Source organism: Crocodylus porosus, unplaced genomic scaffold (assembly GCF_001723895.1).
Source record: "Crocodylus porosus isolate Cpor-Errol unplaced genomic scaffold, CroPor_comp1, whole genome shotgun sequence".
NCBI lineage: Eukaryota > Metazoa > Chordata > Crocodylia > Crocodylidae > Crocodylus > Crocodylus porosus.
In genome coordinates, this window is record NW_017728910.1 from 28,801,429 (window position 1) to 28,819,084 (window position 17,656).

The 17,656-nt window shown below is 42.8% G+C and overlaps 1 protein-coding gene across 1 annotated transcript in view; it reads right to left on the minus strand.

Moving 5' to 3' along the window:
- Positions 1-1,045: 1,045 nt before the first annotated feature.
- Positions 1,046-17,656, minus strand: part of CPB1 (carboxypeptidase B1) — a 118,306-nt gene continuing 101,695 nt past the window's right edge. Inside the window, exons 4-11 of the mRNA XM_019532553.1 lie at positions 15,429-15,553; positions 12,956-13,055; positions 11,615-11,716; positions 10,724-10,825; positions 7,788-7,898; positions 6,683-6,773; positions 3,644-3,846; positions 1,046-1,057 (exon numbers count right to left, since the gene is read on the minus strand). Coding sequence (XP_019388098.1) covers positions 1,046-1,057; positions 3,644-3,846; positions 6,683-6,773; positions 7,788-7,898; positions 10,724-10,825; positions 11,615-11,716; positions 12,956-13,055; positions 15,429-15,553 — 846 coding nt within the window. The remainder of the gene's footprint in view (positions 1,058-3,643; positions 3,847-6,682; positions 6,774-7,787; positions 7,899-10,723; positions 10,826-11,614; positions 11,717-12,955; positions 13,056-15,428; positions 15,554-17,656) is intronic.

A 17,656-nucleotide genomic window follows, 5' to 3' on the forward strand; every position in this document is an offset into this window, starting at 1 on the left:
GCTGACTTCCTGCCCTTTGGGCAGGGGGCTGGACTCGATGATCTCCCGAGGTCCCTTCCAGCCCTGATGTCTATGAAATTTATGAAATCTTCCGAGGTCCCTTCCAGCCCTAGTGTCTATGAAATCTATGAAATACTGTGGAGCAATATGTTAAAATAATAATGATATGCAGGCATGAAGTTTCGTTTAACCACTCGTCTTATCACACAGTAAAAAGATAAGAAATGGCAACTGTATTTCCTATAATTTATTAGGTCTGTCAGACTAAAAATAAACATCTAAGATAAGATAATAGGCCTATTAATCTTACTTCTTCATTTATGGAATGATTTACAATACATTTATTTGCCAACACAATTTGTATAAAGTTTGAGAGTCTAGTTTTCCAGACCTTCTCTCAATACTGTTTTTAGGCAGACCTTTGCAGATGTGAAACACATTCAACACCCTACAGGTATTGCCTTTTTATGTTTTTTCCCTTCCATATTTGCTATCTCTTTTTAGCTGATGAAAAGTTTCAAGAAGAAATCTAATTTACTTTGGTATGGTTCATATGAATTTGTTTAACTTGTTTGAAATCAACAGAAATCTATTGACTGGTGGGATTTTGGATCAGGCACTTTCTGTGTAGACATCCCATCTAAAGTTGATATGGATTGGTTGGTATTGTGTCTCATTCTCAAAAGCTAAAATTTATTTGGCTAAGAATATCTTTCCTTATTAAAGTCAGATTTTGCATAAGTGGAATCTCTTTGAGATATTCCTGCTGTCTTTTTGTTGGGAGCTCCAATTTAGAAAGTATTTTCCCTTAATTAGAATATGAGGACAGTTGATCAGGTCACCTTTAAGTGGCGGTAAGATATGTGATTGCTTTGTGGTGGGAAATAATAGAACTCCCTCTGGGATCATGTGGCTGTTTTAAAATATAGGATGAATTTTACAATGGGATGACTAACATATGAAGTGAAATCAATGGATGAGTAGGCATACAGCTAGCATTTCTGAAGTACTATTTATTTTTTTATGTTGAACAATAATAAAAAAATCATTCTTTGAGCTAAAAGAAATTGGGTTTTTTATTATTATTAATAAAATTTTTAAAACCTTAGCAGGGGTGATTGTACCTAATCTTCAGTTTTATTTTATTCCTCCAGATTATAATATAGAACAGGGCAGTTAATATGAAAATTGTTCATCCAGAAAAAGAAAAAGTAACAGTGAAGAACAAGAAAAGTATAGTAGCCCTTTTCTACTGTCCATGTTTTGTGTCTTTAAGGTTTCTTTTTCTGTGTGTGTTTGAGTGTTAATACAAATGTTTTCCATGTAATGCTGTGAAAAACATGTTGTAAGTATGTGTCACTACATTTGCGCTTCACTCAAAAAATTAGGCAGAAGTTCACAAAAACTTCTAATGTGATCTTGTCAAAGGAGTATGAGCATTTGCATTGTTTACCTATTTAGACTAAACTAGAACATACTAATTAGGAAATATTTTGAAAAAATAAGACAAAAAAACTGAGAATTGAGTGCAGTTCCCTGGGGTTTTATAATTAAAATAGCTTGGTATGTAAAGTAACATAGAAAATGCAACAAAACCTTGAAATCCATTCCCATTAAGCTGCAAAATGTCCAAGAAGAAAGCATAAAGTTGGCCATTCACTTCATATGGGCTTCAGAATTATGACATCCATTTGGGAGCCTTCATAAATCTGTCATAATCTCCCAGCAAGATGGCCTACTTAATGCTATTGCCTTGGACTTCTGGCAGCTTTCAGGGAAGACAGAGGATCAAGATTTCTCTTGTTTTGTTTTGGGTTTTTTTTGCTATGTCGCTTTTCCTGCCAACAATTGTAATGGCTAATATTCCACAGAATTGAAGTAATTTTATTATTTATGATGATTTTATTGCTTTCTTTTTTATTGTATGAAATGTTTATAACTTTTGCACAAAAAGTCCTTTTTAAAAAGAATAAATAATTCATGTACCAAATTGCCGTTAGCAGACTCAAACAGCAGTTAGGCTACGGTGTGCCTCTACATTTCAAATAAAATATTATTCCTTTCAAAAACTAGAATATTTTCCCTTTTTCAGAATAGTGTGCATTTGAATGTGGCTTTATTCAAGGACATCTGAAACTGAAGCACCATCTATGTGCTGTTAGTGTGTAGCTGTGATAGTTGGCAAAACAGACTGCCCAGTGGGCCTGATACTGCCTCACTCCAGTCAATGGAATGCTGAAATTTTATTTTTAATACCATATTTTCTCAAATACAACACATTCCTTTCCCCCCAAAACAGCTGCTGGAAATAGGAGTGTGCAGTATATGCAGGAAATATGGTGAGAGCAGTTTCTGCCACTTGCTGCATGAAACAGAAAGTAATATCTGCAGTAATTCACAGGGAACAGAACAATGAACAGGCTCCACTTCCTGGCTGCTGCTGCTTTATTACTACAAGGAAAGAGCTTTTTTTTCTTCATTTTGCCTTGTAAAAACAAGGCATTTGTTATTTCAGGGCATGTTGTATATTCTGGGGCATGAAAATAGATAATAATAAGTCCCAGACTTATGTTTCAGGGCTGGATCATTCTGTTTAATGATATCTGCAGAGCTAGCCCAGAGAGCATAATGTTGCAATACAACGTATTGCAGGTGGATACACTGTTACCTATTGAAAGTTCCCCATGTTGGGGTATGGAGGTAACTCTTTTGTAATGTTAATCCAGTGCTCTAGTCAATTACCTTCAGGGACTGGGAAAGAAGCGTTTCCCTTGAGTGCCTTATTGGTTTCTGTAGGGTGGACAGGGAGTGGGAGTTGTTTGCTTTCCTCTGAAATGTTAGATATTAGCCACAGCTAAGGCTGGGAGTTTTGACTGGGAAATACTGATGCTTCTAGTGATATTTAGCAATCTCACAGATTCCTGGCTTGAGGGTCTTGCTCAAGATCAAACCAATTGTCAAATTTGGGGTCAGGAAAAAATACCCCCTCACCGTTTCCTCTCCTACCCCCACCTCCCAGTCAGATTATCAAGAACCAATGAAATTTTTGCCTTCTTTTTTAGCCTGGTGCGTGGTATTGTTCTTGATATCCTCTGAATATACAGTATTAACTAATTCTCTGTAATTGCAATTTGGGGGCACTGGCAGTGACCTGGTCAAACACCCTTGCTTTTTTGTCTGCGACATACTGTAGAATGTTTTTGTAGTTATGGTGTATTAGGGTTTGGAGTGGATGATATTTAGGAGTATTTGGGTAAATGGTTGTCCATGAAAGCAGGGGACTGGGCTCTATGGCTTGAGAGGCCCCTTTTCATCCCATTTCCTATGCTTCTAAGAAGCGCTATGTAACTTAGATCTCTTTATGGCACAGCTTGAGGTCAAGCTTATCTTTATATTCTTGTATGATGGATATGAACCATGGATTCTTATGCATCTCCTGTGCATAATCCCTCTTGTAGGCAGAAGGAATTCACTGTCTCATAATATAAAAGATTAAAGTATTTTCAATAGATGGTTATTCAAAGTTTTCCAGATGTATAAGAAAATCTCTGTAGATAAACTGACCTAAATAGCAAGTGATGATATGTGCTTATTCTCCCCACAACATCAACATTTCAAGGAGCTACAAAGAGTTCCTACTTACCAGCTCATTACTGTTCTTTGCCTGATCATAAGTATAAGAATAGGGAAACAGCAACATCTGGGAATAGGAGTGAATAGTTAAGTACGCCTTGATAGTAGAAAGATGTTTACGAATAAAATCAGCCAGAGCTTTGGTCTCCTTTTCGGACTCAGGTGCGCTGCCACAGTAAGTGTCATCACAAGGTCGTTTTGAGGCACCAACAGCTGCAGGGAGAAATTAATATTGCACTTAATTAAATGCAGTGATGTTGATGGACCTTTGAAAAATTAGCTAAAACCACCAATGCCATCCTTTAGACTTTTTAATCAGCTTTAATTTAGCCTTTTGGTACTTGTATCATGTACACAAACAAAACATTTATATGCTCAGTATAACACAGCATTTAGCAAATATTTTATTTCTACTATATTTGGAGTGTGTCTACATGTGCTATTAATGCTATGAAGGCTTACTGCACAGTAAAGTACTACACAGTAAGCTTTCCCTGCTGGTTCTGCTCCCAATGGGCAGATCCACATAAGCACGCATGTGCATCTTGCAGCATCTCAGAGCCCTTTGAGACCTTGCAAGAGGCATGTGTAGGAATGCAAAATTAGACCCTGGATATCCAGGTGTCCAAAAAAACCCATGGGGGAAAAAAGCAGGGCAGGGCAATGTCCCAGACTGTGCCCTGATGCTACCGGAAGCTTGGTTCTCCACAGAGATGCTCTGTTAGCTTGCCAGAGCATCTTTATGGCTGGCCTTCACCCTGGTGCTAAAGCATGCTGGCTGCTGGTGCAGGGCAAGCAGCATGCCAGCAGAAAGCTGGACCTGGACTCCTGCTGGTAAGTAGGGGGTGGGGAAGGGCTGGAGGAGGGGGGAGGGACCATGGGAGGACCCCTGCCAGCCCCCCCGACCTCTGCCCACTCCCCTAGCCCCCCCATGGGATCACTGCCTCGCCCAGCCCTATCCCCTGCCTGCTCCCTCAAGCCCCCACAATCGCTACCCTGCCCGGCCCCAGCTCCTGCCTGCTCCCTCAAGCCTCCCTGATCACTGCCTTGCCTGGCCCCATCCCCTGCTTTCTCCCTGAGCCCCCCCACCATGACTGCTGCCTCACCTGGTTCCATCCCCCAATCATTGCCCTGCCTGGCCCCAGCATCCCAGCAATTAGAGGAAAAAAAAAAAAGCCCCAGTAGCAGCTGCTGTTGGGGTTACTGGGGCCACATGGCAGATCCACCCCACAGAGCACAGGGCCCAGGTGACAGCCCCAGCCCCAGCCCCAGCCACACTCATGTGATGAGGTAGTGGCAGTGCGGGTGCCAGGCAGCTGGGGCTAAGCCCTGCTGCCCACCACTGTCCTGTGCTGTAAGGGGAGCTCTGCCACAAGGCCCCAGAGCCCCCACAACCCCTGCTATTGCAAGGTGAGTGCAAGGCCTTTTTTTTTTTAATTTAAAGTGCTGGGAGGCTGGGGCCAGGGGGAGCCATCAGCGGGGCTGGCATGCAAGCAGGGGATGGGGCCAGGTAGGGCAGCCATTATGATGATAGAGACTTCCAAATTGCTTTAACACTGTAGATATATCAATAAAACATTGCCCAACTGATCCCTGTCTCTCATTCTGTCTCTCTCTATATAGTTTTTTTTGTTTTAATTGTGCAGTAACATAGATTTCAGGGTATTTTACACAGTGACTTTGGGATTTTTTTCAGTTTTCAAGTAGGGAACACCAGAATTCCTGCTAAGGATGCAAGTCACAGGACCCAGGCAGAGGAGCCTACTCAGAGCTGGCACCTTGGAGCCAAATGGAGGTGGCTGACCTCCTGGCCAGTTGGGGCCAGGAGGACGTGCTTTGACAGTTCAAAGCAGGCAACCACATTGGAACATCTTCCAGGTAATAGCTGCCCAGATGTCTGAGCAGGGGCACACATAGCAGTAGTACTGCACAAAGGCCAACCCTGCACTGGCAGCTGGCCCAGAGGGGCAGATGCCTCTACTGGCTGTGCAGGCCCCAGCTGGGTCTGGCAGTTGCACAGCAGGTCACAGCCAGGCAGCAGCCCCCACTGCCAGACTGTTGTAAAGGGTGCAGGGAACTCTCAGGGCTGCTTCAGCCGTCCAGCTGGCACAAGGGGTAGTGTCCCCAGGTACCAACTGGCTGGGCCACAGAAGGTCCTGGGAATGAGTAGCCCTGAGCTACTTGACAGGGCAGCTTTTTGTACTGATGGGGACAGGTGCTGGCCCAGGGGTCTAGCTCCCCCTTGCTGCAGATCCAGGAGGAGCCAGGAAGGGTTATTTTGCCCCAAGTTGCACAATTTGCCCCACACCAAAGTGCATGTCGGGGCACGTGAGCTGAGGGAAAAAGCTCTGGCTCAAATTTGCACCACTTCTATTTGAGCTGCTGCAAATACACATGCTTGCATGTGTGGACACACCCAGTGGGCGTGGCCCAGAACAGGGTTGCTCCTACCCTGCTCTGGTCCCTTGCAGCAGCCAGAGGGAGCTCCAGACTCCCTTGGGGTACTAGCCTTGGGGCTGGCAGGGAGCACGGGGGTCAGTTGTGATGTGCATGGGGCCAGGAGATGGCTGCCACTGTAGAGCTTTCCCAGTCCCACGAACATGGGGACAAGGTCCATGTTTATTAGGGCTTTCCTGTACAGCTGGGGGCTGGCCAGGAGCTGTTCTGCTTCTGGGGCAGCTCCCAGCGAGGCCCTGGCTGAAAAGCAGAGAGCTCCCCAGTGCTGTTTGGCTCTTGGCTCCTGAGTGGATTGTAGGAGTTCCCCATCCACTGTGACCTCTGGTGTTGTGGCTGACTAGGAGTAAATTTGCTTCTGGTCAGTGTCTACACATGCACATTTACAGGCAGTAATGAACTTTACAATACTGTAGACTAATTTACTGTGCATGGATAGGCAGTAATGCTTTACTGTGCAGTAGATTAGTCTTGTGTAGACACACCTTTAGAGGAAAACAAGTATTTCACCATCATTTACTATACAGAGGTATATGAAAACTTCAGTGCTTTATTAGATCCCTTGCCTAGCATGTCAGTGCTAGGAACTACTTACTGCACCATGCGGCATCAAAATTCCTGTTGGGATCAGTACCAATGCAGCTGCTACCAGCATGTTTAGAACGTGTTTTTCTCCACATGCGGTTCTGCAATGAAATGATTATTTCATTTATTTGAATCCAAAATGAGATGTCCCCCCCTCCCTGTTCAACACAGGAGCAGGGAGAGGAAGAACCCTTTGTTCTGGATTGGAGTACAAGATATGGAGGCAGGCAGCTGCTGCAGTTCTGGCTTTGATGCTAACCCGAACTCAAACCCCAACCCTAACCCCAACCCTGACCCTGGCTTGGGGTTAGAGCTGTAGCTGCTGCTTGCATTCCCCACCACCTGTACTTCTGTGCCACCTCCTCAGTGCCTCTGTCCCCACTCCCCTCCATTGCTGCTTACCCTCAGTTGTGGTTCCAGCCCTGCTCTGCCCTTGTGGCGGCAGCAGCAACAGTGGCATCATCTCTGACACCAGCCCTGACTGACATAGTCCCAGTCCCAGACCTAGTCCTGGGGCTGGGGCTGCCACCACTGCAACCATTGCTCCCTGACTGGGTGTAGGTTGGAGCCAGAGACTCAACTGGGGGAAAGCAGTGGGGCAGGCAGTGTGAGGGCTGCAGGCATTGCAGAGGACAGGCATAGGCGGAAGGGTAAGTGGCAAGGGGGCAGGAACCAGAAGGAGGCAAGCATCACAGGGGTCAGGCACAGGGAGGGGACAGGTACCAGGGGTGAAGTGGTAGTGGGGCAGGCCACAGGGACCTACTTGGGGGGGGGGGGGACAAGTAAGGGAGGGAACAGGGGGCAAAGAGTGAGGTCAGGCTGCCTGCCTCCTGCCTTCCTGCCTTCCTGCCTCCCTGCTGCTGCTTTCCCCCTGCAGCGGGGGGGAGGGGGTTAATGAATTTAAGACACTTCTCCAATAATTAGATTTCATATATGGAAAATTATAATGAAATTATAAATTTTCCATGTAGAAATTTAATTATTTGGGGGTCATCTTAAATTTAGATTTATCTTGGATTCATGTAAATAGGGTAAGTGCATGTAAATACTATGGGATAATTATAGTATTATGCCCAATCACTGGGATTCTTGTTCAGAAACAAGTGCGTACATACCTTGGTCCAGGTGTAGACATAGCCATCAATATTAAGAACAGGAAGTACAAAGAAGTCAAGGTTGGTGAGAAGACGGGTCATAAGTTCATCTTTTCCATAAGTTTCAACAGCCTATACAGGGATCAAAGAGAGTGCTGATCCTTTCACAGAATCAGAATGACAGATACTTCTGAAACTTATTTGAAAGGCAAACACAGGTGTTAACTTTTGAAACTGGGGCAAAATCTTCCTATCTGTTAAATTCAATGTGGGAGTTTTACAAATAGGCTGTGCTCAATCCAGTACCAAATGCAAAATTGCGAATATTTTCTTTTGAGGGTGTATGATACATTGAGACCTTGATTCAAACCCTATTGAAATCAATGGAAATCTTTCCGCTAATTTCATTGAGCTTTGGCTCTGGCCCAGATGCTCAACAAATGATGATGGTGATGGTAATTTAGTGCTGCAAAATGAATTGTGTGTGCTTCACAATCTGATGTGTGAAACAATAAAAAAAATTGAGGTAATTTTAAGTGCTGGAAGGAATATAGAATAAATCCCATATTAAATTAATACAGCCGTACTGTTGTAAGCCACCATTATTCCTATAGCATAAAAATGCACCAAAGAAGAATCACTGATTCTCTGGCAGTCCCTCAAATCAATACGCCAGTGGGCAGAGCTCTCTATCTACTACTACAGTTACAATAGCATGGGAACATATGTGACTTGCAGAGACAAATTTCCTTATTTTTTCCCTCTGCACACAGCAGATACCAAGACTCTAGCAGTAAATTTATATTGCCTGATTGTGGTATATGCCTGTGTAAAATGACTGTTAGAAAGGTATATGAAAGCTGTTCTTGTAATCTGGAATTTTCACTCATTTTACAGAGATATTAAGACTACTGAATTGTACAACAGTGGAAAATCAGACCTGTAGGCTTTTGATGGATACATAAGTGTAGGTTAGATGTAGGATCTGCAAATGCCTCTCTCTGTCTTTTGTATATTCTCTAAGAGTCTTCTCAACATATGCCCTCCCTTTTTGTCTTTGGACTTTCGTTGTGTCCAGTACTACTATCAAATAAATAAATAAAGATGATCCTGCTAATGCGTTTCTTTGTATCTTGAATCCACTGTAGAAAGTCCCCAACTACCAACTAAATTCATGGATTGACTATTTCAACTAATAAGAAAAATAGTTACCGTGACTTTAAGTTTACAAGAATAATGGTAACACATGCTATTTGCACTACTGTTGGGAGTTAATGAGATCACATTCCCATCAACTTGACTGAGATGTCACTTTCAATTTCCACTGCTCCTTATGCATAACTGCATGGATGTCTCACAGGAAAGGAAGATTAGGCTTGTCACCACTGTCTATGCCAGCATGATCCATTCAAGTACTTTGGTTTTCCTCTATCTGGATTTTAACTACTTGCTGCTGCTTCTGCTTTTAGAACTTTAAGAACAGGAACTTTTACTACATTTAAGAAAATAGTATCTGAAAACAGGTTGTCCTGCTGAATGTGATATTTCTTTCTTTCCACAGAGAAGGCTATGTGTACAGCATTCCCCAGTCCCCCAGGCAATATAATGAGGAGGAGAATAAAATATTATATTTCATTTGAGAATTAATCATGTGCACCTCATTTTACCTGTGAACATGTTAGAAGATGTTTTCCAGTTTCAGAAAGTTGTTATTTTTATTAAATAAAACATATTGACTGAATAATGGTTTTGTTAAATATTTATTCATATTTAGGTAAAAAAGTCAATATTATGTATTGAATGTAAGTCATAATTCTAGGGGGGGAATATACTGAAAATATAATATTTTCCCTTTTGAATAGAAAATGTAGGGAGATATGTCTGTATCCTCCCTATCACTGGAAAATATTTATTTAATCATCTTGTTTTATTTAGGGGAATGTTAATCTCACCCTTTTTCCATTGCAAAACAAAAATAAGTCCAAGGAACCCAAATACCTGAAGCATTAGGAAGAAAAGGCTCCTTCCTACTTCTAAGATGCATATTGAGGAACTTTTTATAGTTTATCTTGACTTCTCCCATTCATTAGGATCACATAAGGGGCTGAATTATGTACCATTGAATTGATGACAAAACTTCCACATCACAAGTTGAGCCAGGAGCCTGACAGGAATTGTAGTGTCACTGTCTATTATAATGGTGCAGAATTAAAATGGATACATTTGTTTATCTATTCCCCTGTGTCCCCCTCCACCTGCCCCCTGCCTCACCTCCAAACTATATGAGAATAGAGGTTATATGGATTGCTGCAAGCAAAGTCAATGAGACTGGGGCATCCTTGGGAAGTTTATCAAGCTGCACTAGGGCCACAGGACCAGATGTGAGGAACTGGCCTACAATATATACACACTGCACATCATGGGAGAATAGGCCCAAAGTTATAATTTAGCAACCCGAATCTAAAATAAAATAAAAAAAGAAAACAGTGGAGTAGAAACTGCTAAGAACTGATCTATATGAGATTATATATTGTGCAGGCTGAATTTTTTGTACAGCGAAGCTTTACAAAATCATTTACAAATCATTTACAAATTGGGTCAAATTCAGTGATCTGTTTTAGCTGGGAAAATTTTTTGGAAAAATCTCAGAATATCTCAAAATATTTTTTACTTCATTTCAGAATGAAAATGTCATTTCAAATTTGATACAAATATTTTTCAAAAAAGGTGATTGTTTTATTTTGGATTAAACAAAAAAAAGTTTCAATCTGACCTTTTTGCTGAAAAACCTGAAGAAGTAGGTCAATTTAACTGAATTTGGTATTTGGTTCAGGTACCAGCTGAAGAAAATCTATTAATAACACCATTTTAATTCTGTTATTGTATTTGGTTCATGTTTATTACATCATGTCTATTACTCTGTTTTTGTGAAAATGTCCTTTATTATGTTTACCAACCTCTTTTACAAACCACTGGCAGAATGCAGGGGAGATCCATTCTCTTGCATGGAAACCACAATCTATAAAGATGGCCTTTTTGTTGTGACCACTTTTTCCCACCTATAGTAAATTAAAAGTCATGAATAAAATAACCTTTGTGGCACACCAGTTGTTAATACTCTGTCACCCAGCTGGTATAACTTAACATCAGTATGATATATATTTCTTGATTAAATTGAAACCTAATACTCAGAGTGCATTCCTGCCTCTAGATAATCATGATGTGCAAGCTGAAGTCATGAAGTTGCATTTGCTTTATTTTTATTAATTCCATTAAGCTCATGTTTTCACAGGTTGTTTGCTGCACAGTGATGATATATTTCCTACTTGTATTACTAGTTGACAAGATGAAGTAAGATGATTAATTCTGGGAAATTCTGGTACTATTTAGGGTAAGTAATCTTGGGATCCCCCCACTCAGATTTAATTTTAGTATCTTATATCATGTAGCAAGAGCTACAGGACAGAATATCCTATCTGAAGAAAATGCAGACAAATTGTGTTTGTTTCCTGTTGCCAGACAGTGACATTTATAGATACTTTATCATAAGTGGGTTTACAAACAACAGATGGAGTGAACATGAAGGTAAATCATTTATACTGCACACAGGAATATGGTTAAATTTATAGATCTGAACTTTCAAAAATGTATTACAGATTTCTTTTAATAAACCCTTTGCCTTAAATCAAAAGGAAGAAAGAAATCACAATAAAAGTAGTCTATAAACTCTTTAATTTCTGAAAAGCTTTATGATAAGATACCAGAATTAAGTGATGGCTTAATAAATATTATAATATTATGCATGTTAATAGGACAGAACACTGGTAACAAGAATTAAAAACAGTTACCTTGAGGAGATACATGGGCCGCCCTTCAAAAGTATTCCCAATCACACTGCGAGAGACAAGGTCTGGGTTCTGAGCAGCCATGTCTGCAGTCCAAGCAGCTATCTGTTTCATAAAGTTATAAAGTATAACTAACCCCAAAACAATACATTAATAGATATTAAGCCAAGAAAGAATTGAAACTCATTTGTCTGCCCTCCCATGTAATGTAGTCCATATAACTTCCTTTCAGCAATCTCTATTTCTATTAGATTGTATCTTTGTAAAACATTTGGTCTTGACTTGAAAGTCTCCAGTGATGGAGAATCCATTTTAACCCTTGCTAAGTTATTGCTTTAGTTTATTAACTTAATTGTGAAAAAAATGTACATCTCTTATTCCTAGCTTCAACTTCTGGACACTTTTTGTCTTGTTGTACCATGTTCTGCTATGATGAAATTCCTGTTCCATGTGCAGGGATTTATAGACTGCAATCAAGTCCTTAAACTTTTCTTTGTTAAACTTAGAAAAAGCTCTTTTAATCTTCCCCTATTAGTATAATTTCTTAATCTATTCTGTTGATCTTTCTCTACATCTGTTGCCATTTTATCGTCATCCTTCTTGGACAGAGTATTCCAATAGCAGTCATATCAGTAATAAATACAGAGGAAATAAACCACCTCAATTACACTAAACATCCCTCTGGTTATACATACATCCAAAAATCTCATCAGCCACATGAGGACTTTTATTATTATTTATTATTTGTATTACCATAAGTTTAGGAGCTATAGTAATGGAGCAGGTACTCATGGTGCCAAGCTTTGGATAAACAGAATAAAGATGCTCCAAAGAATTTATAATCTATATATAAGATGAAAAACAGCTAATGGCTATAGAAATCAACAGGGGGAGGGAGTTCAAGGACATTGTGAGATGTTACTTGTTAACATGATGGGCTGTGCTCTAAGGACACCAGCAGCCAAAACTTTTTCAAGGGTTTTGTAGACATCAGAACAAAGAGATTTGGGCAGGGTTTGGAGATGGATTAGGATTTAATTTTGCATACATTAAAGGGGAACAGATCAAAGCAGGAGAGGCAGCATGGAAGAAAAGAATGAATGTGCTTGTTTGAAAATGTAAAAAGTTGGTCACAGAGTGCCATTTTTGGCTGATCAATTAGAGGCAGGAGTTAACCGCATGATGCTGAATAAGAAATGACAGATAACGTGGGGATAGGTTAGGGTAGGAGAGTGAAGTATGGAGAATATGGACTTTATCAGTGGAAGAGGGTCTGCTTTGCCATAGCATCATGCTGGGAATTTATATAATGATTCAAGAAGGTAATATATTTATAGACTTTACCATTTCCCAGTTGTTGTATTTATTATAGCTGTGCCCAGTAGAACGAATGTTGCTGTCAAACTGAGTATCCAGTAAGGCTTGCACGTTGTCAATCAGAACTCTGCAATAAGCCGATTATGATAAGTATAAAGAGATGCATGTAACTTATCAACAGCCTGAAAATCTTCAGCAAATTAGGCCCCTTCTTTTTGAGAAAGCATCATGCACATTGATCTGACTACTGGAACTCAGGCCCCACTGATTGTGAAATGAAATGTGAGATTTGATTTACATCTTTGACCACAACATATGGTGAGCTCAAACCTAGATTAAATTTATGCTTTGCTCCTGGAATGTAATCAGGAAGCAATAAACTCTTCCTGGCCAGTCTCTGTCCACTGAGCCTATCCTCAGCTCCCACCCTCCCTTCATCAGCATGCCTTCAGAGTGCTAGTTGGTCACCACAAAGAACGTAGCAACACCCTCAGAATAAACCTAAGGAACAAAGGCTTTTCCTTTGGGGCAGCCCTCTCCTCCATGTCTCAGCTGAGCTGATGGCACAGAAAGACATTTGCTCTGTCATGCCATAACATGGTGATGTTGCATCCCAATGCTATGACAGCAATAAAATGGCAAACTTCCCTCTATCAAACCAGGTTCCAGTGTTCAGACTTAGTTTGGCAGAGACATTATGCAGATGGAATGAAACATGCCCTGGCTCCTTCATGGTATTTTATATAACCTTAAAATGCCACAGCAAGGTGACAAAGAGCATGGCACTAGAGTAGTTCCTGTTGCTAGCTGAATCTCTGCTGTGTACCTTTCTTATTGCCTGAGATTAATAAAGATAGCTTAACATCAAGGACTACCTTGGGGCGGTTTACTGTTTGTTCAGCTACTTTTACTCTGGCTACAAGAAAATGAAGTCTCCATTGTTTTCTCAGTGCTTGTCTTATCCTGGTTGGGTAGAGAGAACAGATTTGTAAGAACATTCTGTCCTTGATCATAGCAGCCTAGATAGAAGACTGAAAGGTCAGTTTGCTATGCACCTCTAGCCTTTATATCAAATACTTGAGATGGATACACTGACATGATGTCATGGCACTGCAGCTGTACTTCAAAAGAATTGTATCTTCTCTAGCTGTCACAAGGACACTCTGTTGAAGTTTGTCAGGGACACCCTCTAAACCGTCTCACCCTTGTTGCAATCAGAAGATAGGTGCATGAACTTGTAAAAAATAATGTATATTTAAGGAAGTTCCAGCACATGTCAGAGTAACTCCTCCCTTGCCGAAGAGGAAATCCTACATAACTTCATTATGCTAAAGAGAGATCTGATAGCACTGAAAATGCTAGTGGTAATTATAAGTTTATTTTCATGATATAATGTGGGCCATACATTTGTTTCACATTGTGTTTGCACTTCTAATAAATATCTCTATGAATGGATTCTTCACAGATTGAAAACATGTAGTTTGCAAATTTTAGGAACTATTGTAATGAGAACTGCACTATCTAGTAGGGAGGAATTGGAAATTGAGGCTTGGACAAGGGGTTGGGAGCAAAACCCTAACTATATCTCACCTTTGCTTAGGACAGCCCCGCGTGGGCTGCAAGTGGCTGCAGCGCAGGGTGCCGGCCACAGAGTGGGGGAAGGGCCGCTTTTCTCTGCACCAGGAAGGAGCCCAGGGAAAAGCTGAGCGCAGGGGGGAGGGGGAAGTGGCCCCTTGCCTGCCCTGTGGCCAGTGCTCCCTGCTGCAGCTGGTCACAGCCCACGTGGGGCTGTCTGGAGCAGGCACAGGCAGCCCCAGGTGGGCTGCAAGAGGCTCCAGCACGGGGCGCCGGCCATGGGGCAGGGGAGGGGACGGTTTTCCTCCCTATGCTCAGTTTTCCCAGGCCACTTTTCCTCCGGCTTCTTCCCTGCCCAGGGTCCTCCCCTGGTCTCCCTCCCACCTTACCTGAGTTTCCAGTGTGGGGCAGCCACGTGGTCCCAGGCCAGGCAGGCTCTGCTGTTGCAGGAGCCCGCTGGGCTTCCCCTGGGTCCTACCGCCCTTGGTTTCTGTCATCTTTGACAGGAATCAAGGGCAGAGCAATATTAATTTTCTAAATTTTTTAGGGGCCCCTGGCCTGGATAGAATGGCCTCATGGGCCAGATTTGGCCCACAGGCTGGATTTTGCCCACCCCTGCCATAATAGTAATGATTGTCACTAAGTGGACATGAGGTCATTAACATCTATCCCATGGAGACTGGCATGTGAGGAAGGGGGGAAAGCAAAACATGTTGAAGAATTTATCTTAGGCCTGAAAATTTCTATGGGTCTTGTTGCCTCTAGGGAACTCCTGCAGATCCACTCTTTACTGGCCAGCAGTTCTGCTTTGTCTTTGTAAAGGGATTTAAAGGGAATGTGGCTGCTCCATCATAGGAAACCTGAAATTTAAAGTAACCAGTGGCCTTGTGACAGCGGGGGAAGGGGGCATATATCTAGAACATACTCATATTCCATTCCATTCTGCTCCAGGATGTTTTCAACATCAAAAGAGTTGTCAGCTTCAACCCGAAAATCAACTCTGGTTTGTGGTTTTATTTGTGTGATAGAATCTGGATGCCAAAAATCAACCTGAAAAGAGGAATAAATGAGACACATGAGTACATATGTAATTGCAACTTTTACATTAGTGTATGTATTATAGCATATAGATTGCAGTTAGTATGGTGATTTTCACTGTTTTGTCATTATATTTCTGCATTTGTCAAAACAAACATGAAGATAAGATTTCATAGGAAATTGATTAGGATGATATTAGAGCATGCCATTTACTTATCATGGGCATGTCCAGATAAGTGTGCACATGCCTGTTGTGGCATCTCAAACCAGTTTGAGACACTGCAAGAGGCACAGTAAGAATGAAAAAATGTTCCCTGTGCTACATATTTGTGGTGCAGGCTCTAAATTTGATATCTGGGTTTCAAGGTATCAAAAAAAAAAACACCTGGAAAAAAGCTGGTTTAGGGTATGGTTCTACAGCGTGCCCTGAAGCAAGCAGAGGCTGTGTCCTCCAGAGATACTCTGGCATCTGGGCAGAGCTTCTCTATGGTCCTCCTTCTGCCCTAGCACACTGCCTCAGGGTGTGGGGCAAACAGGAGTGGGGCAAGGCTGCAGTGTGACCAGGTCCCAGTTAAGCAGAGACTAGAGATGCAGGGGGGCTGTGTGGTTTCTGGTGGGGTATGTGGGGGTGCATGTGGATGGGAGTGGTAGGGGAATTTTGGGGGGGGGCTGCCACATGCCTGCCCTCCCACCCACTGCAGTGCACAACACCTGGGACAGGCAGCAGCAGCCAGCTAGGCCATGTGCTCTGTGCATAGAGTACTGGCCTGGCCTGCATTGTCCCGCCCTGTCCACCCTGCTAGCATGCCTTTGGACAGGACTGGAACAGATCCCGCTACAATCTGTGGCTTGTGTCCAAAGACATATGCTAGCAGGGCAGGTAAGGCTGGGTCAGGTTGGGTTGGGGGTCTCCATGAAGGTCAGGTGATGGTGCATGGCTGCAGGGCTGTGCCTCCAGAGGGCCACAACCACCCCAACAGCCTGGTTGGCTGTTACTGCCGGTGCTGAGGGCTCTGCACCACAGGCGGGGGGGGCAACATGTGGTGGCTCCCCCATAGACCTCCCCACAAACCCCACATCTGCCACATATAACCACAAACCCCATGCCCCCTGCATCTTCCTACATCCCCCCATGTCCTCCTACACCCACCTACACAGTTCACATTCCCCCACATCCACCCACACCCCTTCCCACCCTACTCCGGCAAACCCTACATCCCTCCATCAGATACCCAGTGTGCCCAGCTGCCAGACAGGATGAGACCTGCTGGCAGGAACTGTGGGTGCAGAGGCAGCTGTCCCCATATTCTGGTTACTGAAGGGGTCAGGGTGATTTTTCTATGATAAGAAAACCAAAAGCAAACAGAAAGCATATAGATATTTAGAATTTATTTAATTATGATGATAGGTAGGTTTCCAAACTGGTAGGTTTCCAGATTGCTTTAACTCTGTAAATATATCAATAAAACACTACCCAACTGACTGATTTCTCTCTCTCTATATATAGATCTTTTGTTTTAATTGCAGAAGGTCATGTATTTTGGGGTATTTTAAAGAGTGAATTTGGGATTTTTTTATCACAGAATTTGCAGTCTTTAAATATGGGAACACCAGGATTCCTGCTAGTGAGGCAAGTGGCAGGACCCAGGCAGAGGAGCCTACTTAGGGCTGACACCTGGGACCCAGCTGGAGGGTAAATGAGGTAGCTGTCCTCCTGGCCATTTGGGGTAAGGAAGGACATACATGACAGTTCAAAGCAGGCCAGCACACTGAGAACATCTTCCAGGTGATAGCTGTCCAGATGGCAGGGTGGGGGCACACGTGGCAGCAGTGCCGAACAGAGGCCAACTGTGCAGCCATGGCCCACTGGCAGCTGGCCCAGAGGTGCAGATGGCTCTGCTGCAGTGCTTATGCTACAGCCCAGGTGGCCACGTGGTCCCTGTCCAGGTCTGGCAGATGTGCAGACATGGGGCTGCAGGTCCAAGGGGGCAGATGGTGTTGCAGGTGGCAGCAGGTCACAGCCAGGCAGCAGCCCCCATTTCCAGACTGCAGCAGTAGATAGAGGGTACAGGAGCCACTCTAGGTCAGGGCTGCTGCAGCAATCCAGCTGGCAAG